This window comes from Saimiri boliviensis, chromosome 16 (assembly GCF_048565385.1).
Source record: "Saimiri boliviensis isolate mSaiBol1 chromosome 16, mSaiBol1.pri, whole genome shotgun sequence".
Classification (NCBI taxonomy): Eukaryota; Metazoa; Chordata; class Mammalia; order Primates; family Cebidae; genus Saimiri; species Saimiri boliviensis.
Window position 1 is genome coordinate 72,752,760 of NC_133464.1, and position 16,362 is coordinate 72,769,121.

The 16,362-nt window shown below is 40.2% G+C and overlaps 1 protein-coding gene across 10 annotated transcripts in view; it reads left to right on the plus strand.

Annotated features, from left to right (window-relative positions):
• The first annotated feature begins 4,462 nt into the window (after positions 1-4,462).
• The window catches only part of SPART (spartin), a 37,409-nt gene continuing 25,509 nt past the window's right edge, over positions 4,463-16,362 (plus strand). Inside the window, exons 1-6 of one of the 10 annotated variants that reach the window (XM_074387828.1) lie at positions 4,695-4,950; positions 5,482-5,552; positions 5,692-5,854; positions 6,743-6,921; positions 7,158-7,285; positions 15,452-16,263. In XM_074387828.1, the coding sequence (XP_074243929.1) occupies positions 15,454-16,263 (810 nt within the window). In that variant the 5' untranslated portion in view covers positions 4,695-4,950; positions 5,482-5,552; positions 5,692-5,854; ... (1 more) ...; positions 7,158-7,285; positions 15,452-15,453. The other 9 variants (XM_074387829.1, XM_074387826.1, XM_074387827.1 and 6 more) reach the window with 9 other exon arrangements.

Consider the following 16,362-nt stretch of genomic DNA (forward strand, 5'->3'; position numbering starts at 1 on the left):
ATTCAAACTCGGGCTCTTGAATTTTAGAACTAGTGGTCCCAGACCCTCCACTACAAGTATGTGATATAAAAATATCTGACGGCGGTATGCATACCACTGGAGGTATGCAGAAAATTTACAGTGATATAAGATAATCAATATCCAGATCTTAGTTTCTTATGTGCTATTTCTTAGTATGTCTTTTCCTACTCCTCCTTTCACATTAAAACTTCTCCCACTCTGCACAAGAAATACACAGCCCTCAGCTTCCTAAATCTTACTCTGGTGCACTGCCCAGGGGTAAAAGCCCCAAGAGTGCCAAAATTTCAAAATATTGTTCTCTTCTATAATGGTATGATGGTAATTTTCCTTTAAAAATCTCAGCCACAGTTATTCACTATTTTTAGAGAATTATTATTATTATTTTGAAGAACGTGGTGAGAAAAAAGACAGGGGAGATAAGTTAGAAGTTAAGTGATAAAGGCTGGTCTATAGCTAATTATTCCTAGCCTGAGATGGCCAGGTGGAAATGACCAAGTCAAATCTCCTTGTAAACAAGCAAGGTATATCCTGGTAAAAAGAGAATGGGGAGTCCTTGTCTATGAAATGCTTTTTAGTAGGGTATACCTGGTCTGTCTCAATGGCATAAGGTAAATAAACCTGGAATTGATGGATATATTAACACATGGAATGGCCCAGTGGGAACTGTCAGTGTCTACCATACAATTATTTCAGTACAAAATACAGACAGTTCCTGACTGAAAGAGCTCCATCTTTTTAAGTGATCACTGGCATAGCTTACTCAGAGACCTCACCTGCTACAGCTAAGCCAGAGTGTGTTCTGACAAATTTGGGGAAGACGTGAGGAGCCGGGTTAGTGGTTTTGGATACTGCCATTATTTTCTTGTGACGGGGTAAAACCTCTGATTCTTGTCAGTCTGATTTGATAATTCAAGCCTTGTTTTACCTCAGTAAGATATACTAAATGTTAAAAATGTTTTTTTACATGTTTCCAAATATAAGCAATTATTTTCTGCTGATCTCAAGTACCCCTTGGGCCTAAGCAGATCCAAGTTTTGCGATGGTTGCAGCTTTTACACTTTGGATGGCCTTCTGTAGGAAATGAATTAAAAAGTGAATTTAAAAATTATGAGTTTTAAAAAGCCGACGACTACTACAGATACCACAAAATCCAGAAAAATAACATCATTTTATTATTCAGGTGCTCAGCACATCCCATTATACCTTTCCCTACCTTTCTTGGCTCTATGCTCTGATTGCTTCTTCATATAAAAATGATTTTGCAATATATTCCACAGATAGAATAGATAATACAGTTTTTCCTCTAGCATGGTTTATCAAGATTAGCTTTTTAATATAATTTAGGAAAACTTAGTTCAGCTTCATAATTCAGTATTAAGAGTATCGCGCCTGTAATCCCAGCACTTTGGGAGTCCGAGGCGGGTGGATCACAAGGTCAAGAAATCAAGACCAACCTGGTCAACATGGTGAAACCCCGTCTCTACTAAAAATACAAAAAATTAGCTGGGCATGGTGGCACGTGCCTGTAATCCCAGCTACTCAGGAGGCTGAGGCAGGAGAATTGCCTGAACCCAGGAGGCGGAAGTTGCAGTGAGCCGAGATCGTGCCATTGCACTCCAGCCTGGCTAACAAGAGCGAAACTCCGTCTCAAAAAAAAAAAAAGAGTATCGCAAATTTTCACAATTGTTACCAAATTTGGAAGGACCACTAATATAGGTTTTGCCCAGGTACTGATGAGCAAACCAAATCCTTTGCTTGTACTTTTCCACAGATTAGCTTCCAGCCCCATCCACTTTACACCTTGTTTCTTCCCCTCCCACATCCTAGTGGTACTGGGCACTGCAGGACACAAACAGAAAGCAATACGATGCCTGGCCAGTGTCTTTCTATTAGGGTACCAGGCAATTCTGCAGTCAGTAGTATGAATATTCCTAGAAGTCAGCAGTAGACCACTATGGCCAGCAGTAACTTAACCATACATGGAAGCTACTGTGAACATAAATATATCTCAGAAAACAAAAATCAACCACATTGACTTGATTACCGCAGCTTTGTAATAAGTTTTGAAAGTGGAATGTGTCAGTCCTCCAACTTTACTCTTCTTTTTCAAGACTTGTGTGTGTGTGCGTGTGGCTATTCTGGGCACTTATATTTCCCTGGATTGTATGAATTTTAGGATTGGCTTGCCAAGTTCTGGAAAAAAGTCATTTGCATTTTTGACCGGATTGTTTTGCATCTGTAGGTCCATTCAAGGAGTGCTGCCATCTTCACAATATTAAGTGTTTCAACCCTTTAACATGGTTTGTCTTTCCATTTATTTAGGTCTTTAAGTTCTTTCAACAATGTTGTATCATCTTCAGCATATAAGTCTTGCACTTATTAAATTTATTTCTAAGTATTTTATTCTTCTTGATATTATGAATGGAATTAATTTCATTTTTGAAATGTTCATTGCTAGTACATAGAAATATTATTGATTTCTGTATGTAGATCTGTTGTCCTGAATTCTTGATGAACTCATGTATTAGTTCTAACAGTATCGTAGTAAACTCTTCAGGGTTTTCTATACATAACAATTTTTTGTATAGAAAGTCTACAAGTTTTAAATACATTCATCTTTATGGCTGTTGGAAATTTTTAAAATTGTATTTAAATGTATATACTTTTTAAATGTAAAGAAGTAGAGTAGATGACTAATAAAAGATTTTCTTTTTTTTCTTGGTGGGGGTGGGGAGGGACAGGGTCTGGCTCTGTTGCCCAAAAAGGGGTTCAGTGGTAAAATCTCAGTCACTGTCCCCAGCTCAGGTGATCTTCCCACCTCCAACTCTGGAATAATGGGACTACAGGTGCACACCACCATGCTGGGCTAAATTTTTTTTTTTTTTTTTTTTTTTTTTGTAGAGACGGGTTTAGTCATGTTGCCCAGGTTGGTCTCAAACTCCTAGGCTCAAGGAATCCTCCTACCTTGGCCTTGGGAGTAGCTGGGACTACAGGCACAAGCCACCAAGCCTGGCCAATATTTGCAAGACTAAAGAAATATGACATTGGGATACAATTTCACAATATGGAATGAAAATATGAGTTCAAGAAGACATGATGTAAAATTTCCTTCTGTTAAAAGCTTGTTCACGTAGTTTTAAAAATTGATGACCTTATATATTAAATTGGTATTTAGATTCCACTGGCTACATTTAAAAGTTATATAACTTTTATTTTAAAACGTTAATTTACAATAAAACAGAAGTTGCCTCTTTTGCAACTATTTAAGTCAGATGAGAAATTTTGACGGTCAACCCAAAAACGTGGAAGAAAGAACACAGTCACAGTCTTTTGGGATTCCTTTGGTGGTATAAAAGCAAAATCATTTTGAAACCACTGTATTAATAAATTAATATATTAATAAAGGTTTTGTCTTTTGGGATGACTTGCTGCTACTTTTTTGAGATTTGAGGGAAGTATCAAATGACTCCCAGTTTAAAATTTAAAACCCTCTTCCCGTCCAATAGTCCCTATCACTAATTAATCTTGATTGAATTAATCTGATTAATTCATCGCGAATAAGTCACTGAAATCCTTAGGAAAGTCACTTAAGTGGTCTTACTGTCAAGATGGGTGGCTCATGCCTGTAATCCTGGCACTTTGTGAAACCAAGGCAGGCGGATCACTTGAGCTCAGAAGTTCGAGACCAGCCTGGACAACTAGAGGTCAAGCCTTGGAGACTAGCCTGGCCAACATGGGGAAACCCCGACTCTACTAAAAATACAAAAATTAGATGGGAGTGGTGGTGCACGCCTATAATTCCAGTTTCTCTGGAAGCTGAGGCATGAGAATCGCTTGAACCTGGAAGGCAGAGGTTGCAGTGAGCCGAGATCATGCCACTGCACTGCAGCGTGGGCAATAGGTAAGACTCTGTCACAAAACAAAACACAACAACAACAAAACTGGTCCTAAATGCTCAGGGCAAGTACACACTGCTTTTTCTTTTTTTTTCTTTTCTTTTTTTCCCCTAAGGCAGGCCTATTGAGGAGTTAAAAGTCTCTCATCTTCAATATTTTACTGATTTAAAAACACTTGTCAAGAGAGGTAAAGTATGTTCATCTTGATTTTTCTCTTTTAGCCTTCCATAATCCTAAATAGTATTGGCACAATTACTTTTGTATCGTGGAGTGAGGAATTAACATTTTTATGATAGTGATAGACTTTTAGCGCACATACACTCCGAGACTTAAAACATGTGGTGCAGGCGGGCTTTTGGAAATTATGCTCTGGATACAGAAGTCCCAAAGCTCAGGCTGCAGAGACATTGAGGGGACTGTCAGCCTTTGTTGTCCCTCGTGCACTGTGCCCAGCGCTCCCTCTTGCGGCTACAAGCGCTCACTGCCCACACTCGCTTCTAGTCTCTCCCGAGGCCTCCGTTACGCAGGGGAGAAAGAGATTGCGCAGGCGCAGAACGACCGACGTGGCCGCAGGGGACCGTGCCTGGGGGTCGCGCGGAGCCGCTGGCTCGCGAGTTTCTCTCTCGCCTGCCGCCCACGCTTGTTTTCTCCCTCTCTAGAGTGTTACGGTGACTGTTCCAAGAGGACGGACGTCCTCCCACGTACCATTTAGAAGGTCAGAGTGGGCAGAAGCCAGTCTGAGGTTAAGACGCGCGCGTGACCACGGGCGGCGTGACCGAGGCTGCGGCGGCGGCGCGCTCCGGGCCCCGTGGCGGGAGCGAGGCCGACGGGCGGGGCGGCTCAGTCGCGTGACGGGGAGCGCTCGAGAGCGCGCGGCCTGGAACGTCTCGGTGGTCCCGGAGAGCGCGCGCGCGAGGCCTTGGAAACCTCGGGACCGACCCGCGGCCAGCCCAGCGGCTACGCGTGTCGGGGAGCTGGAGCTGGCCCGGGCCGCCTCGCGGGGAGCTCTCGAGGCGACGCCGGGGCGCCCGAGGTCTGGAAGGCGCGGGTGGGGCGGCGGGGAGTTCACCCCTGCGCGGTCCCCTGGGTGGGCGGCGTGAGCGCCCCGGGGGCCCGCGGACCCCGCGGGGAGGCAGAGCCGGCGAGGGTCGCGGGACGAGGGCGGAGGCGGCCGGGGCCTCATCCAGGTCTCAGGAAGGGAGCGATTTCGTGAGAGAATAGTTTGAGAAGTTGTTCTGCGTCCCCTCCCCCGCCCCGGTGTCGTGCTTAGGGAACCTTCGGCCTCTCCTCCTTGGACTTTGTAGTTGGAGGGGGCCCTTCCCGCCCGCTTCGCGTCGCGGGGTCCTTTTCGGAGCATCGCTGTTCATCCTTCTCCCGGCCCCACCCGCGTTGTTTACTTTGGGTTCGCAGATCTCCCAGTTCTTTCGCCCTCCCCGCAGCGCCCGCTGCAGTGTCCAGGCTCGGCAGCCTTGCTCTGCCAGGAGGCCCGGGAACAACTGAGGTTGTATTGGGATGGGCTGCGCGTGATTTGTCTCTTTACAGAACATCCCTGCGTGCTTCCCAGGGATTGAGCTGCGCGGAGGATCCCTCGGACTTGACCGTGGGCCTGAGAAAAGTTTCCCTTGGAATGCGCAGGTTCGTGACGCGGCACATTATTGCGTGACTGTAGGGCTGACCCAGTTTTTCGCTAACTGTAAAGAAGTACTCTAGTAATCCACGGAGGATCCTCGAGATTGGCTTTATTGTATGATCCTGTAACGACTTTGCGTTCCAGGTTGTTAACGGCGTTTGAAATAATGGCCTCAGATGTGGAAGAATGTAGCAGTTTTTCTTTGAAATTTCCGAAAGTGCGGGGAAAAAGTATTAGAATATTGTACCCAATGACATATGGAACTGTTTTCTGATTCGTGGTTCTTTATCATCGTGGACTTCATTTGGTGGGTTTGTTGGACCTGTTTGAAACGGGAAGCCTTTCTGTAATGTGGTTTCGGGTCAGCTTCACCTGTGGCACTCTCTGAAACGTGGTTGTGTATGGTTTCCCTAACAGGCTAGAATGAGTGGGATGCCACGGAGAGAGTGCATGCAGGCCATAGACAAAGCCCCCTCAGCTTTTTTGGTAAAGGGCCAAATAGGCGTTAGGTAAACTTCAGCTATCTCTAGGGAGATAAATGCGTCATTATTAAAAACTACTTGTAATGTTGACTGTTAAGTGAGAGTGAAGTGAGGGTGTTACTACTTTCAGTGTTTATGGAGTCGAACTAAATTGCGAGGTATTTTGATTTAGAATTTTACCTTTGCCCTTGTGTATTTTTTTTAAGACACACACATACATTTAGTTATGTTGAAATAAATGTGTTTTGTTTCTTTTATTAGAACGTTAAAAAAATTAGAATTTAGGTGAACTACTGGTATCCAGGAACAGAGTTTGGTTTGTTCTCGAAGACTGTTAACACTGTTGTAGGTACTGTTTAATACTTCAGATTGTCGTTTCAAAGACTTTCTCTTCTCGTTGAAATCATGTAATAATAGTTTTTATCTTTTCTGGACACTCAACGCTTAATTGTGCTTAGGAATAGAATAGAGTTGTTTTTTTTTTTTTTTAAAGTCACCATCCTACAATCCTTATTTTTGTAAAATGTATTTTGTGAGACTGGTGAGGAAGTAGCAAATCCCAGTCACAAAATAAAAATGTGTTATTTTAATATAAACCGTTTTCTTTCTGTGTTGAAATTCCCCAGATATTAGACTAAAATTGACCATTAGACTTGTATGTAACCTCTAGATATCCAGGCTCTTCTCCCTGTGTAACCTTTTTCTCTCTTCAGGATGGAGATGAAGCAAGGAAGGTTATTAAGCAACCCTGTGGAATTAGCCCTCCCACTCCACCCTACACACAGGCAAACTCTTCTTTCTCAGGAGCCATCTTGTTTCCTCCATTCACACATTGTTTAAGAAATCTTTCATCACACTGTAAAATAAGCTTAGAAATAAAGGTATACCCAAGGTAAATATTGCTTCTAGCTGTATTCATTCATTATGTCTTGCTTCTACTTTCAAATGCTACCTATTGAAGACTTAAGCCACATGACTGTCTACCATGGGTCACTCTGGGTTTTCTTTCACCCTCCCTCACTCTGCTGACTTGTAAACATAGTAGGAGTTTTAGCTTTGGAATCAAATACAGCTTATCTAATTTTCATTTTTCTTTTCTTTCTTTCTTTTTTTTTTTTTTTTTTTAAGAGACAAGGTCTTGCTCTGTCACCCAGGCTGGCTGGAGTGCAGTAGTACAATCATAGCTCACTGCAACCTTGAACTTCTGGGCCCACGCTATCCTCTGGCCTCAGCCTCTGCAGTAACTGGGATTACAGGCGAGAGCTCATTTAATTTTCTTGACAAATAATTTTCTGATCCATGAACTGATTTATTATTTACTAGCTTTGTCTTAGGCAAACTGCTCATATTTATAAAACATTTTAAAAATCAAATATCAGCCTCCAAGAGTGAAGATTTGATAACTTTAGAAGGGTTCCAGACACACGTAGAGAGAGCTTAACAAAAGATAGTAAATTTTGGTGCTTCTAAGAGCCAGAGACAGACCATGTCCATTATATCTTTGCCATGTATTATAGTGTGAGTGGTTTTTAAAGCAGTACTTTTAATTTGCTTGTGAACCCCCAAATAATTTTTGTAAAACTGTCCCTCTTGCACACTTTTGGTTAACTTACAGCATTTTACATCAGGCTTTAGTTGAAACGGATGCAATTTCCCACATGGTATTGATACTGACATTTTAATATAATATTGGTACATCATTCTTTTACCTGTATTCAGTGGAGTATCATATCCTTGTAGTTTTAGATATATCACCATCCATTTTTAAAATATATTATATTTTACTACTTCGTTTTTGCTTTTTTATCACCCCCATTCCACAGAATATTATCTTAAGGTAATGTATTTTTATGCTTGAAAGCTTTTTATTAATTTCTGTCATACATGTCTTTGTAATTTGAACTTTTATAAATTGAACTAAGTTTAAAAATTTTCCTGTAATTCTATAAGTTGTAATTTTCTTCTGGATTGAATTAATATAAATAGTAACAGTTGATCAGAATAGCATAAATACCTGATAAATTTTAATGAATAATAATTAAGAGTAGAAGTTTACTGGAAATCTGTGTCTTCATGGAATAGATAGTGGGAGTTGTGCCTAAATTAAAGGAGGGTCTTTGAGCCCTTTGACTTATTTTGTGTTGGTAGGGAGGCTTTTCCATATTGGCAATGTCTGGAGACATTTTTGGTTGTCACAGCTGGGGTTGGGGAGGGGTGCTGCTATGGGCATCCGGTGGACAGAGCTCAGGGATGCCACTGACAAAGAATTAATTATCCAACCCAAAATGTCAGCCATGCCAAGATTGAGAAACCCTGATTTAGAGAATTTGTTTTGGAATCAGACTATTTAATTCCATAATCTAGTGCAGAGTCAGTAAACTTCTTTTTTTAAGTGCCAGATAGTAAATATTTTAGGCTTTTGGGGGCCATATATGATCTCTGTTGCACATTATTCTTTGTTTTTATAACCTTTAAAAAATGTAAAAGTAATTCTTAACTCCAGGGTCTTTCAAAAAAACGGGTGATCTATGGCAATTAATGCTTTCAAACCTCAATTTTCTTCTCTGCAAAGTAGTACTAATGGTAATACTGCTTCAAGAATTGTTTTTAAGGATTGAGATAAACACCTAGCGTACTGTCCAGCATATGTTAAGTGCTCTAAATGGTGTGTGGGGATAGTGGTGTCTTATAGTATTTTGCACAAAAGTGGGTGCCAAGTCACAGTGTTGTTCAAGATCCTGTTCAAGTCACTTGGACAAACTTAATGATGGCTGGTGAAGTTCCCAGTCAACTCTCAGAAGCCTATTTAACCTTTGCTGTCTTACTCTGAGTCTCCTTGTATCCTGAGGAAGATGGAATACAAAATACCTGTCCTGTGGTTTCTTTGGAAAAATGTGGCAGTCTTATGACACAACAGGATAGCATTCCAGGAAAAGAGATTGTTAATTTTGATAGGGGTGGTGGGGCAGAGCAAAAAGGTGGGTTTATGTATGGTCAATTGTATATGGTATTTTCTAATTGGGTACTGAATATGTTCTGTTGACTACCATGAAGTTGTTGCACGATAAGGCCGACTAGTGGTTTATTTTTCAGGCTGGAAAGTATTGCTATATTATTATCAAATGGAAGCCAGAACACAGCTTCTATGATGCTTCATAGTGTGGATTGCTGCTAAAATAGTCTCATATAAATGTAATTCTCCTATCACAAGTTTTCACGAGATCACAGGAAAAGAATTGCCATGTCTAATAAGAGTAGCCACTAGATACATGTGGATGTTGAGCACTTGCAGTGGGGTCAGTTGGAAGTGAAATATCTTTTCAGTGTAAAACATATTGAGTTTTGAAGACTTCATACCAAAATAAATATTTCACTGAAAGTTTTTATATCAGCTGCATATTGAAATAATATTTTTGATATATTTGGATAAGATACTATATTGAAATTAATTTCACCTGTTTCTTTTTTACCTTTTTAAAGGTTATTAAAAATTAAAAATTACTTGTGTGGCTTGCATTATAGTTCTGTTCGACATAGTTGCTCTAAAGCTTCCATTTACTTTTTAAATATAATAGTAATTAAGTTTTTTATCATATACATAGATTTAAGAATTAAATATTTATACAAGACATGCAGTGAAAATCAGAGGTCTCACCACACAAATCTTACCCCTTCCTCCCAAAGTAAGCTTGTATCACTTTTATTACCCAATTCTTTTGGTCTTTTTGTACCTCTAAACAGTGCAAATATATTGGTACTTTTTTCAGTTTTAGGCATTGTCCATTAACTTCTCAGTGGGAAAAGTGAAGTTTTATCTCTTTCATCCTTTGTCACATGCACATAAACTTTTTATCCATCCCATCTTTCATCTTTTCAATATGTTTGTATCGTATTTTTGTTAATATCGAGATTCATTGTGTTTATTATGACACCAATCAAAACTGAAACATTTAGTACATTATGAGTACTTTTTATTTCTTGCTCAATATCATTTTCTCTAGAGTTGTCTTGATTTTTATTTCCTTAGTTTTTAATTATTACTAATGAAACCCTGAATACTCATGGTTGTGTAGATCTTTTCTCAGAACTTACAGACGCATTAGGTATTCTATCAGTTTACTTTCTTAAAGAACTCTTTTCTGTTGTCTCCTACCCCAGCCTGGAGTGTTTGCCTAATTGTTATCTTGGAAACTCATCATCAGTCTTGGGATTCCTTTCATCAGACATGGCATCCAGCAAAAACGTGTCTGGGTTTAGAAGTTACTTTTACTCAGAATTATGCATTGAATGTATAATTTTCTTCTTCTGTTGTTGCCTTTAAGAAGTTCCTTAGCACTCTTATTTTTTTTGTATAAGCACTTTAAAGATGATCTTTTTGAGCCTAGCGTTCTAGAATATTGTGGTATGTTTCTTGGTGTGAATTTTTTTTTCTTATTTTTTGCCCATTGGTCTTTTTATTTACTTTTTAGAGATGGAGTCTTGCTCTTTCAACTCAGGCTGGAGTGCAGTGTTGTGATTATAGCTCACTGCAGCCTTGAATTCCTGCACTCAGGTGATCCTCCTGCCTCACTTCCTGAGTAGCTGGGACTACAGGCACACGCCTGCACATCTGGCTAATTTTTAAATTTTTTCTTTGTAGAGATGGTCTCACTGTATTGCCCAGGCTGATCTCCAACTCCTGGATTCAAGCAATTCTCCTGTTTCAGCCTCCTAAAGCACTGGGATTATAGATGTCAGCCACTGCACCTAACCTGTTGGTTGTTTTAAATCAGGAAATTTGTTTTCCAATTCTAGAAAGTTCTATGAATTACTTCTCTAAGTCTTTCATCCCTTATTTTTTCTCTGTTCTCTATTTCTATATTTCTAGACTTTTTTTTTTTTTTTTTTTTATCTGAAGGAGTCTTGCTTTGTCACCCAGGCTAGAGTACAGTGGCGGGATCTTAGCTCACTGCAACCTTTGCCTCCTGGGTTCAAGCAATTCTCCTGTCTCAGTCTCATGAATAGCTGGGACTACAGGCACATGCCAGGACACCTGGCTAATATTTTTGTATTTTTAGTAGAGATGGGGTTTTACCATCTTGGTCAGGCTGGTCTGGAACTCCTGACCTTAGGTGATCCACCCGCCTCGGCCTCCCATATTCCTAGAAGTTTTATTATTCAAATGATGTGCCTTATAGACTGGGTCCTGATTTTCTTATTCTTTCCTATTTTTCATCTCTGTCTTTTTGCCCTGCTTTCTGGGCATTTTCTGTAATTGTATGACCTCATCCTTCTTGAATTTTTCCTTCTTGCTTTTAAATATTTAATTTCCCAGAGTTCCTTTTGTCCCTTGAATATCCTTTTTTCAGTGTTCATGCACCACACCTTTTATTTTAAGGATGCAATATTTTCTTCTTTTTTATGTTGATGTAAATTACAGGGTTTTTCTAAAAGTTTTACTTTTCCTGCATATTGTCCATTTCAACCAAATTACATTGCTCTTATTTTAATCTTTTATGCTGGCTGTTTGCCTCATGTTTTGTGATCTTTGGCAGTGTTTGTGTATGTGTGTGATGAAGCACTAGAAAGCTGATCTGAGGTTCTGTGGGGTGGAACCTATCAACTGTGGTTTCTCAATGGTGAATTACTTGGACAGTTTTCCTAAGGGTACTCTCACTGTCACTATCTGTGGGTCTTTCCTCTTCGTGGTGATCAGATTCCTCAAGAAGATAACTTCCAGTCTCCTTTCTTAAGGGGTACTTGGCAGCCAGAACTCTAATTACCAATTTGTGGGGAAGAAGGCTGAGGGTCTCAATAATCTCAGTAATCAATGTTCATTTCATTTAATCCCCCTGCTTTTGGTTTTTACCCTTAATCATGCCTAATAGTTTCTTTTTTTTTTTTGAGACGGAGTTTTGCTCTTGTTGCCCAGGCTGGAGTACAATGGCATAATCTCGGCTCACCACAACCTCCACCTCCAGAGTTCAAAGCAATTCTCCTGCCTCAGCCTCCCAAGTAGCTAGATTACAGGCGTGCGCCACCACACCCTGCTAATTTTTTATTTTTAGTAGAGACAGGGTTTCTCCATGTTGGTTAGGCTGGTATCGAACCCTTGACCTTAGGTAATCTGCCTGTCTCGGCCTCCCAAATGCTGGGATTACAGGCATGAGACACCATGGCCGACCCATGCCTGATATTTTCTTATCCACACTTTATTTTACACTCTTCTAGATCAGAGCACTCAGTCTTTCGGGCTATAGAGAAACAGTGACCTGAGTGCTTGGTGTAGGAAATACCGGACGGTGCTACAACCAGTCCTCTTTTTTTTTTTTTTTTTTTTTTAAAGACGGGGTTTCACCATGTTGGTCAGGCTGGTCTTGAACTCCTGACCTGAGGTGATCCACCCGCCTTTGCCTCCAAAATGCTTGGATTACAGGCATGAGCCACCATGCCCGGCCTCAGCCAGTTCTCTTTTTTCAGCCCTCTCTCTACTTCCTTTCCGTAGTGAGATTGAATTCCATCAATTCTTACGTCTTTGGAGGTTTTTGATGTGATGTAAGTGCAGCTGCTTCTCTGATTTTCCCACTGACTGTTTAAGGCTTCTGTTTTCTCAAGTGTATTTTGGGAGTGTTCACTTGTCTGCCTCCTTTTTTGGTACCAAGCACTATTGATTTCTCATTCTCCCTATTTGTCCTTGTGAGTTTTGCCTTTATTATTTGTTTTATTGAGAAATCACATAAAATGCATATAGTACCCTAATCTTAAATTTATAGTTTAATGATTTTTAGGTATGTATACAGTAGTCCCTCCCTCCCCTTAACTAAGGGGGATACCTTGCAAGACCCCTAGTGGATGCCTGAAACCATGGATAGTGTGGCACCCATTGCTTTCTTTTTTTTTTTTTTTGAGACAGAGTTTCGCTCTTGTTACCCAGGCTGGAGTGCAATGGCGTGATCTCGGCTTGCTGCAACCTCCGCCTCCTGGGTTCAGGCAATTCTCCTGCCTCAGCCTCCTGAGTAGCTGGAATTACAGGCACGTGCCACCATGCCCAGCTAATTTTTTGTATTTTTAGTAGAGACGGGGTTTCACCATGTTGACCAGGATGGTCTCGATATCTTGACCTTGTGATCCACCTGCCTCGACCTCCCAAAGTGCTGGGATTACAGGTGTGAGCCACCACGCCCGGCACCCATTGCTTTCAATTGAAACATGTTTCTGTTCATATATGAGCCTTTTCCATCTTAACTAAACACTTATCACATGCTTTGACCATAAGTTTTGCAGTTTGAGGAACAACAGCAAAACTAGTGTGAATTTCTTTTTCCTTCTTTACAGTTTCAGGAATAGAGAATGTGTTCTTAACTGTAGAGATTAGCAACATCAGCATATGATTTTTTTTCTTGTTTAGTTGAAAACTTTCACGTTTTCACTTGAATGAAGCGCTCCACAGCTTCTCTTCAGTATATCCAAATTGCTGGCATCATTACTCTTGCACTTTGGGGCTATTATTAAGTAAAAAGAATTATTTGAACCCAACCACTACAAAATTGGGACAGTTGATCTGATAACCAAGATGGCTACTATATTAGTCCATTTTTACACTGCTGTAAAGAACTGCCCAAGACTGGGTAATTTACAAAGAAAAGAGGTTCATTTGACTCAGGGTTCTGCATGGCTGGGGAGGCCTCAGGAAACCTCATGGCAGAAGGTCAAGGGGAGGCAAAGACCTTCACATGATGGCAGGAAAGTGAGAGCTAGCAACGGCTGGGAAAACTGCCTTATAAAACCATCAGATACTGTGAGAACTCACTATCATGAGAACAGCATGGGACAAACTGCCCCCATGATCCGATCATGTCCTATTGGGTCCCACTCTTGACACCTGAATCTCATTGCAATTCAAGATGAGATCTGGGTGGGGACATTGCCAAACTCTATCAGCTACTAAGTGATCATGAGAGGGGAGCATAGACAGCATGGATGCCCTGGACAAAGGGATGATTCATGCCCCAGGGGGTCACAGAGAGGGACAAGAGATTTAATCATGATACTGAGAATGTGCAATTTAAAATTTACAAATTATTCGTCTGTGCAATTTTCCACTTAATATTTTCAGATCATGGTTGACTGCAGGTAACTGGAACCACAGAAAGTGAAACTGTAAATAACGGGGGACTACAGTACACCCTTGTAGTCATCACCCACATCAGCAGAAAACATTTCCAAAGGCCATGAGGTTCCCTCCTGTACCTTTGAAGTCTATAGCCTTCACCTATAAGCACTATTTTGATTTATGTCATATCATAGATAAGTTTTTCCCATTATTTAATTCATTCATATAGAATTGTATAGTATGTGGTCTCAATATGAAATCTTTTGTATTTGGCTTTTGCTCAAAGAATTGGTGAGATTCATTGATGTTGCAGGCAATCAAGTTTAAATTTTTTTTTCTATGTATTATTGCACTGAATGAGTGAGCATTTGAGTTGTTTTAAGAATTTGCCTTTTGTGAATGTAGTTGCTGTGAGTATTGCTGTACATGTTTTTGGCATGCACATGCATCCATTCCTCTTTGTTATATACCTGCAAGTGGAAATGCTGGGTCGTTGAGTGGGTGAATGTTTAACTTTAGTAGAAACTGCCAGTTTTCCAAAATGGTATATCATTTTTCAGCTTTCACGGCAAAGTGGAAGACTTCCATTTGTCTTCACTTAGCACTAGTCAGGCTTACATTTTAGCCATCTGATAAGTGTCTAGTTGTATCACTGGATTTTAGTTTTACTTTTTGTGGGAATAGTATGTTGAACACCTTTTCAGATGCTTTTCAAAGATTTTCTTCTGTGAAGTGCCTATTCATGCATTTTTCTCCTTAAGAAAAATGGTTATTCCTTTTTCATAATCTTCCAAGAGTCATCTTAGTGGGTTATGGGGAAGCAACAAGGCTGTGTGGGGTAACCTGCCACCTTTAAGTGGAAATCAGGTAACAAAGTTTCATTCACATGTTTTTTTTTCCTGATTCCTGTTTTCCCTAGTGTGTGGTTCAACTTATTTTTTATTGGTTGGATATAATCTGGATTTATATTATAATGAATTTTAGAATGAGACTTTTGTTTCAACCGTAAGGCTGTATGATAGGAAACTATTATAAGAAACTGGAACAAGAAAATTATTTAATAGAAGTATTCTGATTTATTCTCTTATGTTTTTAAATTAAGGTATTTTGGACCAAGAGTTTTCATTTATTTATCCATTCATCAAATACATAAGTGCTTTCTTTATGACAGACCTAATAGTAGGCTTAGAGGATAGTATAATAGTGAACAAAACCGAGATAAGCAAGACACTTGTCCTCTTAAAATATATTCAAGTAGGAAATAATGGATACTAAATAAGTAAACAATAGCTAAGCAAGATAATTATATATAATGTTTCCAATTTTGCAGAAATGGAGCAAGAGCCACAAAATGGAGAACCTGCTGAAATTAAGATCATCCGAGAAGCATATAAGAAGGCCTTTTTATTTGTTAACAAAGGCCTGAATACAGATGAATTAGGTCAGAAGGAAGAAGCAAAGAACTACTATAAGCAAGGAATAGGACACCTGCTCAGAGGGATCAGCATTTCATCAACAGAGCCTGAACACACAGGCCCGGGGTGGGAATCTGCTAGACAGATGCAGCAGAAAATGAAAGAAACACTACAGAATGTACGCACCAGACTGGAAATTCTAGAGAAGGGTCTTGCCACTTCTCTACAGAATGATCTTCAGGAAGTGCCCAAGCTATATCCAGAATTTCCACCTAAAGACATGGGTGAAAAATTACCAGAGCCTCAGTCTTTTAGTTCAACTCCCCAGCATGCTGAAGTAAATGGAAACACTTCAACTTCAAGTGCAGGGGCAGTTGCTGCACCTGCTTCTCTCTCTCCACCATCACAGAGTTGTCCAGCAGAAGCTCCTCCTGCTTATACTCCTCAGGCTGCTGAAGGTCACTACACTGTATCCTATGGAACAGATTCCGGGGAGTTTTCATCAGTCGGGGAAGAGTTTTATAGGAATCATTCTCAGCCGCCGCCTCTTGAGACCTTAGGGTTAGATGCAGATGAATTGATTTTGATACCAAATGGAGTGCAGATTTTTTTTGTAAATCCTGCAGGGGAGGTTAGTGCACCTTCGTATCCTGGGTACCTTCGAATTGTGAGGTTTTTAGATAATTCTCTTGATACGGTTCTAAATCGTCCTCCCGGGTTTCTTCAGGTAAGCCAAACAAAAATGGAATCATAATTTGAAATATGTGTAGACTACATTATTTTTGTTTGTTAATGTTTTTGTGTCCAGTATAAGTGCAAAAAGATA